The following is an 11,859-nucleotide window of genomic DNA, read 5'->3' as shown; positions in this document are numbered from 1 at the left end:
ATTCTGACACAGATGTTTGATAACCAGAAACAAATCACACACATGTGCCTGCACACACACACACACACACACACACACACACACACACACAAACACACACACACACACACTGAATTATTTACAAGAGAAAAAGGAATAAGCAAAAATAACCTGTGCAATCATAGTTGCTTTGTTATTTCTTTAACATGATCAAATCTTCGACTTTCGAGCAAGGAATTAACCCACTAAGAGGAAAAATCCCATACTGCAAAAGCAATCTTTCTTCTTTTTTTCCATGACCAAAAATGGAGAACAAAAGATAAACCTCAGATTAGGCAGGTACATTCTTTCCAGCAGGGGGCAATGTTCAACATAGATCAAGCCACACACACGCGCACACACACACATACACGCACACACTTAACACAAAAAAGCATCGTCTACAAAGCCCTGGGAGCCAGCTGCTGAGCCGCCACGCGGACAAAGGGGCGCTTGGGGGAGACAGCGCTTCTCATTGTTGCGGAGCCTATGCTTTTAGACAAAACCCTTTTAACAGACTAAAATGAATTCTGGAAAAAAAAAAAAGAAACACACAGAGAAAACACAAAGGGGGGGGAAAAGCCAGGCTGACCTGTCTAGTGTTCAGTGTAGACCGTCTTGCCTGCCATAGACGCCTGCCTGCGCCCATCGTACCAACATGGCTGGCGGAGACGCAGCAGCTAGCACGGCTGACTTTTGAAGCCAGGCCTTATGGGTCCTCTGGGAGCTCTCAGCTGGGGGACGATAGCGAGCTCATCGCCAGCACTCTTTCCCTCCAGCAGCTGCTGGTCTCTCAAGGGGTACTGAGACTGTTTCATGGCCTGCCAGGAGTCACCGTGCCTGGGCTGGGAGATCTGAGGCTGTCCCTCCATCCCACCCCACACCCCAGAAGCCCAGCGCCCCTCCACCCCTTGTCACTGTAGCCCAGGTTACTCCGTCTCTCCCTTTCAGCAGATACTGTTGGGGGATTGGGGGGGGATCTGGGGAGCGGAGCCCTGGCCCAGACAATGCCGAGAAGCCTGGCCAGCGGCAGATAGAGGCTTCTGCTGAATGGGATGGCTATTCATGGAGCTGATAGTGACAGCCACAATGATGACAATGGCGGACAAATGGCACAACGAGCCAATCTGCTTGTCTCCTGGATGCACCAGCAAAGGTGTGTGTGTGTTGTGTGTGTGCATGCCTGTCTTTCTGCATGCGAGTGTGTGTTTGTAACCGTGTCTGAACGGTTTCAAAAAGCACTCAACGTTGATTGCCTTGATGTATGCCTTTTCCACATGACACCTCTCCCTCCCTACCCCCTACCTGCTGCTGACTGAGACTTGGAATCCTCACAAATCTCCAGAGAGCAGTTCTTCACGCACAAAGAATCACACACTCACTGCAAGTGACATAAAGCAGATCTCCTATGAGACATCTCTGAAGCACACACACAGTCGTGTCACACGGAGACTGAGGGCCTATCACTTGGGAAGATTAAAAGGGAGAGACTTGCCGGGACAGAATATAGAGGAAGATGATATAAAAGAAAGAAGAGATGCTCAACAGATTGAGAGACATTATGAAAGAGATGAGAGAGATGAAAACTGGCAAGAGAAAAAGCTGAGAGCAGTGTGTGAAAGAAAAGCTCATTTAAGAAATGCATGTCTATAGCTAAACCATAAAGAAAGGGTGAGAGGGTAGACAAAGAAAAAGAGAAGAATTAGGAGAAAAGTATAATGTGAAAAAGTCAGGCAGTAAGAAAGCTGAGTAAAGATGGCAAGCAGTACAAAGACAAGTTGAACAGGAACAGACTGTGCACAGGGGAGCAGCTTGTGGTTCTCCTGCAGTGAGATTATGGTGTGTGTGTCTGTGTGTGTGTGTGTGTGGGGGTGGAGAGAGAGAGAGAGAGAGAGAGAGAGAGAGAGAGAGAGAGAGAGAGAGAGAGAGAGAGAGACGAGAGCGTGCGCCTGGGTATCCTGGCAGTGTTTCGGCCTGTGAGATGCCCGCGTTGGAATGCAGTTTGCTGGGATCAGCTGAGCCCAGCAGAACGCCTTCCTGGAGCCAAAGGCCCACCAGCCGAGAGGAGCCCTGCTGCAACCCCTCTAATAACAACCCACTAAAACACCACACACACACACACACACACACACACAAACACACACACACACACACACACACACACACACACACACACACACACACACACACACACACACACACACACACACACACACACACACACACACACACACAACACACACACACACACACACAAATACGCAACACACACACACACACTTGATTTTCTTAAGGTGCCCAAAGAAACTCTGACACACAAAAACAGATGTAGATACATGATCTTTCTTTCTTTAGATACATGATCATTCTTGAATTTCCCCTGGGGATCAATAAAGTATCTATCTATCTATCATCTGGCAAATAAACAATTTCCTCATACAGCTATGAATGAGTCTGGCGCACACACACACACACACACACCAGGGCAAAGGGCAATGTGTATAGGGGGTACTGTGCTGTGTGAGACAGACAGGACAGCACAGGACAAAATGGTGCCAGCTCCCAGAAAGCTGTGCAACATCCATCAGCCGCCCACACAAAGAGAGAGAAAGAAGGCGAGAAGGCTGAGAGAAAACGCCACCAGCACAGTGCCTGGCTGAGGACACGTGACAGCTTAGACATTGCCAGCCTGTTGCACAGAGACCAATGCTTACTGCCAGGTGGCAGGTCGAAGGGGCCATATAGTCTGGCAGACACACACACACTCACACATATACACACACCGTACAAAGACGACTGGTACATGTCACACCGTGCACTCAAGAATGCACGGTGAACACACACACACATACACACACAATCACACACACACTCTCACACACACACACACACACACACACACACACACACACACACACACACACACACACACACACACACACACACACACACACACACACACACACACACACATACACACACACCACAGCCAAACATGCAGCCCATGTTCCCAAAATAGGATTAGAGCAGACGTCCTGATTTTGTTTTCTTTCAGGCCACAATAATCATAATCCTTCCATGCCAGTCTAAAATGTGGTGCTTCAGGGAGAGGGAGAAAAGAAAAGGAGAAACGTTGTAACAATAAAGAACACATTCCATCCAGGGGAAAGGAATACCAAATAAAACAAAGAGAAAATAGAGCAGGCACGCGGGCAGGCTAGTGCTCAGATGGCCATCTGGCCTAAGGTTGGAGTGGTGGCCTAGACTACACATGACTCTGATTTCAGGAGGAGATATAGCCTAGGCTATCACAGGGGTACGGGGAGGTCGCCACAAGGGCTGGGTTGAGTTGAACGTGACAGATTGCGAAATAACCGATTAACCAGTGCCATGCTCTTTTCAGACGGGCAGCCATGAGTGATAGTTCACAGAAAACAAGGTAAACAAATTAAAAATAAATAATAAACAACACCCAGCTATTGACTCTAATCTTCTTAAGATTTTCTTTCCTTTAAAAACAAAAAATGCAGTCCTATGCTCTTCATAAATTTGGTGATGCATTTGCCAGTAAAATCACAAAAATAAAAATGCAGGATGAAGAGAAGCAGAGCCTTTTTACTCCTAATAAAGTTAAGATTTCTCATGCTTTGAATTTTTGTTTATTGAGTTCAGGTTTAAATGAAAGCATGGCAATTGTTGCAGCGCAGTCTCAAAGACAGAGATCAAAAGCTAAAAACTTTCAAGCAGCTATCAAAAACCACAATGTCTCTAAGTGCTGGAAAAGGAGAAAAAAAGGGCAAACTCACTCCAGCTGTTTAATAAAACAGACGATGAAAACTGTGCCCGTGTCCAGGCATAATAAGTAAAAAAAGGGCAAATATTTGCCTAATTTGTCCATTTGACCTAGTTCCTGTCCGTCGCATGCACCTGCCTGTTTGCGAGCTATTTGAAAGTGTTGATGGGAGCAAACCTCCAACTTCTCGCTTGCTAATTGGAAAGAGGACTGACATGGACTGTCAAGGCTGCACAGCGGCCCAAAGCGGCACGCGAGGTGGAAGACGAGGCATGTTTTTCCATGGCCCCATTCAGTCACCTGCTCTGTGTAATGTGGTGGAGTTGAGTGGTGAACCGGATGGATTTGTTCAGGAATATCGGGAAACATGTCACGAGTGTGTGCTTATTGAATTTTGTTCTAGAGATTCAAATGGATTCATCAACAAGCTGAAATTAAATTACACCTCCCTCCCCCCCACACACACACACACACACACACACACACACACACACACACACACACACACACACGGCGAGTGCATGTGACAAAATCATGAGAGGACTCATCTGCTTCACACATGCATACACACTACCCCCTTTTGACATCAAACACAGAATTTGGAGAAAGTACGACGCACGCTCTGAGTGTGTGTGCCCACCAAGTGTAACTGATTGAGTGTGATAGTTCTGGGGCCTCACAATGCCACTCACGTTAACAAGCTTGGACAAGAAAAAGAGGGGTGCGTCTTTGAACCGCGGCAGCACTGTGACTAATTTTGTTATGTCACCCTTTTGTGTGTCATGCACTCCCTCCTTCCCCACCAATTCTGAGGGGGGGAAAAGAAAAGAAAAGTGGAGTAGAAATGAAGAATCATCAACAAACTGCCCCCCCACCACCACCACACACACACACACACACACACACACACACACACACACACACACACACACCAGTCCTTCCCTCCAGTACATTTCAGTTTGGCGAACGGTTCTGACGGCGGGCCTCTGTGTCTGATGTTATTGTGTCCGAGTGCAGTCTACTGATCAGAAGTAGTTCGGCAGTGTCTGTTGCCTGCGAGGGAGGGGGGCATGGGAAGGTTGATGGCAGTGGAGGGGTGGGATGGGGGCATCGCTTCAACCCCTGTCACAATAAGCACTCTGTCACTCCACTTCAAACTCGGCTGAGCTGTAAACATGAAGGCAGTTTGAGGTGGGGGTGGAAGGGGGATGTATGGAGGGAGGCGGCGGGGGGAGTCAGTGTCTCTTTTCGGCCAAGTGGAAAACTCTCTGCTTGGGCTCGGTGGCCCCGGCACCCCGGCACCAGCTCTGAAAGGGCTGCATTCACAGCACACACAAAAAAAACCCAACAACAGACTTGAGCTTTCCTTCCGCTTCAGGTTCCGTTTAACCTTTGAGAGGGCAGCCATGAGAGCCGCCCTCCAACCCACTGTACTAGGAAAGAGTGAGAGTACCAATCCCCATCTTTCACATTTTACTGTAAGAACAGAGATGGACAGTTTCAGTCCATACAAATCCTTTAGAGGATTACTTTTGTCTTGTGGATCTTATGCAGATGTTTAATTCTGTAAAAAAAACAATAAAAATCTGTGAGGATTGAACGGAAAGACCACCTGATCCTAAAAACACTGCCATGCATGCTTGATCATTTACTTCTTAAGACTAAGTGGAAAGAGGGATTTTGCTTGGTTTCCCCACCATGGCCATCACCAAGTCACAGCTCCTGTTCTGTGCTGAACCAACTCAAACTCAGCACAGCCATGTGAGGAATGTGTGCTTCCATAGACTCTGTCCAGACAGCTCCATCCTCTCCGGCCTCCTCAGGCATGAGACAATGGAAGATTCCAGAAGTGTCAGCGCAGACCGGAGAGGAACGCACACGTCTGGATCAGGGCCTGAGGCCCCGGGAATGTCTGCCAACACATGTGGTGACGTACGGTCCGCTTGGAGCCCGTCTGAGCGGCAGATGACCAGACCGGCAAGAGCACTAATCTAATCAGGGCCCAGCCCAGACCTCGGCAATATGCACGGAATTTCCGACCCACGTGGAATGAAAAAAAAAAATCTTAGTTCTATTCTCTTTCTGTATGATAATTTTTTCCATTTCTGCTGACCTGATGTGAGTGCAACTGAAATTGAATCCAACCCCTGATCCAACTCAAAGAGACAAATTGTCGTGGAAGCATTCTACCAATACCCTGACATAAAAAACATCACATTTTTTTACTATTTACACTAGGGGTGTGCATACAAATAATTGACAACATTTGAACCACTGATAGTGTTATTTGGTTATTTACATTACCAACACTAATATTTTTAGGATGCATTATCAAGAGCATTAGGTGGAAAACAGAACAAAGAGAATGCAAAAACGTATCCACTATTCTAACTTAATTAACAGTGACTTGGTATATAACTTCTATGCCATGCTACCGCGAATGTGCGCTACAGAATAAACAAATAGAGAATTTTAGTATTGATGAAATATATCTCGATCAGTTGACGGGTCATTCGACTATCCGTGCACACGCGTTATTTACACAATCATATACGTTATACTGTTCAAACTGCTTGTCACACACACACACATCATTACCAATACGCTCAAAAGAAAGACAGGATCCAGAATCAACCATCCCCCCCATCATCTTTTTTTCCATAAACATTTCATTAGCCATTCAATTACCTGGGTGCTGATAGATGTGGTTCCATCTGTTGCCTCCACCGTCAGGTTGTAATTTGATTTCTGCTCGGCGTCGAGGGGCCTGGCCACGATGATGGTACCACTTGCCTTGCCCACGTCAAAACGGCTGTCGTAGTTCCCACCTTTTTTTTTGCAGCAAACCAAGGACAATGGAAATTGACAGGAAATTAGTTTTTCATCATCACCTTCTCTTTACAACACAAAGGTGAGGATAGCTGGGGCAAATAGGCTGCTCTTTACAACACAAAGGTGAGGGTAGCTGGGGCAAATAGGCTGCTCTTTACAACACAAAGGTGAGGATAGCTGGGGCAAATAGGCTGCTCTTTACAACACAAAGGTGAGGGTAGCTGGGGCAAATAGGCTGTTCTTATTGCACACTATATGAGGGGAAACTAGAACGACAAACAAAAAAATTATAATTCACCAAACAAGGGTAAATAAAGGCGAGGTGACAGAAGCTGTTATGACATATTCCATACCTTAGATTGAACACATAAATAACAATAATCAAATACGTGTGAAATGCATGACATGCATGTGTCCAGGCCACGCATGGTGAAAATGCAACTTCACATAACACAATAATCAACATAAATATTGAACAACAACAAACAATAATACCAAAAATAACATGAATCATATGGAAAAGCATTCCAGTGTCTCTGAATGAGATAACAGTTAGGGGAGAGTTGGGGTGGTCAAACAGCTTTACAAGGACGAGTAAACACCACAAGTACCACAGGGGTCACAGATCTCTTAATGAAGGTCTCATTTAGGAGATCCCAGCAGATACCTTCTGCCGTACAGTTCAGGTCACAAGCCATCTGAACGATGTAAAACACTTCTTTAGCCTCTACGTCTCCTTGCAAATCCAAAGCAAATTATACATTCCAAGTAGGACAAAAAGCCACGCAGAAAGGTAGGAGAGAAAAGAGAAAGAAAGAACTGTCAGTCAAAGTTGATTAAGAGATAGGCCAAGGGAAAGGGGCAATTATTCGCAGAAATGTAAGAAACACAGAAACAGTAATTAACTTGAAAGTGCACAGGAAACGAGATCCAACATCATGCTAGGTCAGCTTTGATTAGAAGTAGCATCGACACACGACACCCACAGCCACGTCAAAAATGCCCTAAAAACATTATGTGAATCTTTCTTATACACAAGTGACTGCCATACATGTAGTCACACAAGGATTCACAGCAATCAGCACACTAGCCATTACTAACTAGCAATTACTAGCATGTTATTAGGCCTACTCGTGCAAAACAGCTGTTACCTGTGATCTCAAACCAGACAGGCGTCTCTGCATTCTCCATGAGGATGACCCCCACCATGTGAGCCACAGGGTCGCTCTCCATGACAGAGTAGGTGAGGGGGGAGTCCTCGAAGGCCAGAGGGGTGGCTGACGGCTCGGGCTTGACGATCCACTCGATGTGCAGCCGACAGGTGGAGGATTTCTGGGGACGACCGTTGTCCACAGCTTTGATCTACAAGTGACAGGAGGATGGGGGCAGACACAAACACCATCAGTGTCAGGCCAGTAGTGGGAAGAGATGGCAGCCGCTCCCCCCACACCTGTTGTTATGTTGTTACCCCCCACAGGGCAGGTCAGCCAGCAGATGTCACGTGAGAAACACCAGGGAGGTCTGATATCAATGCTTCCTTGGCTCAGCCAGCATGTAGCCCTACTGGCTGCATGCCTTCAGAGGAGCATTCTTCCAGGGTATTTACAGAGACCTCAATGAAACACTCGCTTCTTTTTTTTATGACAAGGACACATCTCGTCACATACAGAAAAGCTCGAAAAGCATTAGATCATTTTCTGAAAAAATAAATAAAATGTGTACCGTAAGGATGTCATATTCTCCTGCGGAGGAAACCTTCTTGGAGGACACCAGGCCGGTCTTGGGCTCGATGAAGAACTTGCCGTGCTCGTCCCCTTCCTCAATGCTGTAGGAGATCTCAGCGTTGGGTCCTTCGTCACGGTCGGAGGCGATGACGCGGTAGACGGGGTCTCTCTTCAGGGCCCTCTCCTTCTCTGGCTTCTCCCGCTCGGGCAACTTGATCTTGTAGATCTTCTCCAGAAACTGTGGCTTGTTGTCGTTCTCATCCAGCACCTGGACTACCACGCGCACTGTTGTGGACTTGGCTGGCACGCCATAGTCAGACACCGTGATCTGTGGAAGGGAGGAAAAAACATCACCGCAGCTTTAGAATTTAATCAACAAAGAAATAAAGAAAGACGGAAAAACAATGATTTTTTCGCCCCATGTTCCTTTTTTTCATGGTCAAATTTGTTGATTGCATGTCTGGGGTTGATTCACTATGAGCATTGAGAATAGCCGGATGGCTGAAACGTCTGCTCTTGCTCTATTAAAACCAGTTGCTCCTTTTTTGTAAGAGTGCGAACCACTTACAGCTTCATCTCATGGTCAAAGTAGACATAAATGCAATTCTTAGATGTCATCAACTTGTTCGTTTAAACCTGGCACACCAAACAATGCGCCTATGTGAGGGGAGAGGGCGGTAATGGCTCACATGTTGTGTGCAAGAAGCAGTATCCCGGGAGTGTTCAATGAACAGCCCTGCTAGGACTAAAGACGCTTCTTTATTTCTGGGGCCTAGAATTAATCAACCGCATGAGGTAAAACAGATTGCTTTCCAGTGACTTCCCACGCCTTCTTCATATTGTGGCTGCATCAAACGTGTTTTTGTCTTTGGTGACAGAATTGAAGCAATTCCCTCTGCATTTAGATGTCAAATGATCTTTTAAGACATGCAATGCCTAGATAAACAAATGCACGAGGGAATAGCATGCCATGAGTGAGCCTGTCTACTTAGAGGGATGAATTGCTCATTTTCCTTTGTTACTCCATCATCTTCAATCCAATCTTTATTTTCTTAAACACCATTTGAAACTAAAATCATGAGAAAGTCCAACTTTTTTTCACTTGCTCAGTCTAGCTCAAGAGCATTTCTGCTTAGGCGTTACACAAGGGAAAGTGCCTCTCTTCTTCATGCCCCATGCTGAGATCCATCTGTCCCTTAAGGAAGGAATTACATCACTTACAGCAACTGGCAGGGACAAAAGGCTCTGTTGTAAAACTAGGAAGTAATCTGATGACAACAAACATCAAAACACGAAAACACACACACAATAACTTTTTTCTCCATATGTGATAAAAAATCATCTGATCCAGACCTTAGACCTAAGCAGCCATAGGCGGTCAACAGATGCCTTCATACAATTCATGAGCTCACAGAATTGTTGACCATTTCTGGTGTCCAGCTAACACTTCATTAATTTGACCCACAGCCATGGATTGTCACCCCACATTTAATCCAGCATACTGCAGAGCACAGCAGTTGTGGTGGCCACAGTTTAATGAGATCCACACCATCAGCTGACCGCCACAAAACAGAAAAAGAACAGCCAGCGCAGGGTTGGATTTATCAAAGTGCGGAATACCCAATGGGCATCGTCTTAGTCGGATGACCAGACGAGGGGCACGCGAGGGAGGAGAGGAAGCAAACAGCTTTGGTTTTAAAGAAAAAAAAAAAAAAAAAGCAAGTCGTTTTCAAACCATCTGCTCAGGTCTCTGGCCCACATGCTCCAGCCAGCCAGTCACACACCATTTGGTGGCGGCTGCGATTAAGCCCATAACATGTTTTTTTTTTCCCGTCTTGTTTTCGAAGCTGTCCAAAGCTGCCCAAGCTATTTGCTCGTATAGAATTAATTAAAAGGTAGGACGTAGAGCCCTCTGGCACTAGCAATTTTCTCTCTCTCTCTCTCCCTCTGTCTTTCTATCTCCATCTCCCTTTCTCACTCTCTCTCTCCCTCTTTCCAAATATGTCTCTCCCTCTTTGTATCTATCTTCGTCTCTCCCAAGGGAGTGGTTTGAAGTTCAAACTGTTCTCCCTTTCATTTTGACTAGATGGGTGTATCAGGACAGTTTCTGATGAAAAGGAGCTGTTGGTAGAAGAGGGGGTGGGGGGGACTTGTCTACTGTTCTTTTGTTCAATGAGTGCAGACAGCGAGGAACCTGAAGCTGAGGCTGCTTTTATGTAAACAGTGACTTCTGAGCAGTAATTATGCCAGGCACAAGGCAAGATGGAGCATCAATTATGAAAACAAATCTTGCAAACGGCAGAATACACCAATTAGTCAGACAGGAGATATGACAGGGGTGTATGTTTGGGGGTGAGGGGCGCTAGATTATGTGTGTTTGTGTGTGTGAATGTGCTTTTTTGTAGCGGGTGCAGCGTTGCGAGCAACTCATTCATCAGGGTATGCTTTCTGTGTTTCAAAACAGCTTGGTTATCGTGGAGCCCGTCTGTCTAACGGAGGTGCTGACACAAAAGAAGGCCTCCGACGGCTCACAATTTTTCATTGTGCACGCGCACTGACTCAGCGCATGGCTGTCTGCTGCGGGTGAGACCAGTGGTCCCCGCCAGACATCGAAACAGCCATGTGGGGAGGAGATGTCTGCCATTCCTCTGCGGGGAAACAACCAGGCGGTGGGTCCACTTGTCAGCAGAGGGCTTGGTAATGCACTGGTGCTTAACATGGATGCTCCCCTCCTGCATGAAATGACATGGCGCTGCTTTGCACCGCATGTCAGAGCACACACTGGTGTTTATCACCCACCCACCCCCCCTTTCCCCTCCTCTAGGCAGCCCAGTCTAGCAGATTTAGGGAAGGGTGTGGGGAGTCTGGGTAAATTGCCTGTTGTGTGGTGCTGCATAAACATACCCTACACCTCCCCCACACCTCCGTCAGCCTCCTCTCCTTCATTCCCTCACACTTCACAGCCCCTCCCCCTGCCCGGTGGCATCTGGTGCAGACCAGCCTGGCAAATCCACCCACCCAGCCTCATGGCTCCCACAGAATCTGCACCTCTAACCCCCTACACTGCACCTCCAGTCAGAGGCTTCCATTGGGTAGAGGCCAGTTAGTGGGGCAGTGGGAGACTAGCTGGGAGGGGAGAGTGGAGGTCAATAAAGCACTTCCTGCTGGACTCTTACCAGACACACTGAGCTGACCAGTGTCAGAGTTCTAAAGTAGCCATGGTTACCACTCAGGCTGAGAAAGTCAGTCAGAGGAAGTTTGTGAAAAAGTATGTGTGTGTGTGTGTGTGTGTGTGTGTGTGTGTGTGTGTGTGTGTGTGTGTACAGTTCTCACTAACAAATGCTTGAGAAAATGGGTCAGTCATCTGAAACAAAACTGATATCTGTGTCTCCCTGGCTCTTTATTGCATTTTTTTAAGTGGACTGTTAATCACAGTAAAAGCTGATGTTCTCATCAGCTCTTTGAGCAGCCTGTACCTAATTATCTGTAAAG

At 46.6% G+C, this 11,859-nt stretch overlaps 1 protein-coding gene across 11 annotated transcripts in view; it reads right to left on the bottom strand.

The window, feature by feature from the left end:
* fat1a (FAT atypical cadherin 1a) overlaps window positions 1–11,859 on the bottom strand; it is a 74,621-nt gene that overhangs the window by 29,861 nt on the left and 32,901 nt on the right. For 9 of the 11 annotated variants that reach the window (XR_007195696.1, XR_007195698.1, XM_048263272.1 and 6 more), the window contains exons 5-8: window positions 8,366–8,695; window positions 7,795–8,005; window positions 7,311–7,379; window positions 6,500–6,639 (exon numbers count right to left, since the gene is read on the bottom strand). Coding sequence is in view for 9 of the 11 variants with exons in the window: in XM_048263272.1 (XP_048119229.1) it covers window positions 6,500–6,639; window positions 7,311–7,379; window positions 7,795–8,005; window positions 8,366–8,695 (750 nt within the window). In the remaining 2 variants the exon portion in view is untranslated. The remainder of the gene's footprint in view (window positions 1–6,499; window positions 6,640–7,310; window positions 7,380–7,794; window positions 8,006–8,365; window positions 8,696–11,859) is intronic. The other 2 variants (XM_048263295.1, XM_048263345.1) reach the window with 1 other exon arrangement.

Source organism: Alosa alosa, chromosome 1, assembly GCF_017589495.1.
Source record: "Alosa alosa isolate M-15738 ecotype Scorff River chromosome 1, AALO_Geno_1.1, whole genome shotgun sequence".
Taxonomy (NCBI): domain Eukaryota; kingdom Metazoa; phylum Chordata; class Actinopteri; order Clupeiformes; family Clupeidae; genus Alosa; species Alosa alosa.
Note: the sequence above shows the minus strand (reverse complement) of the source record. Positions and strands in the feature narration are given on the sequence as shown.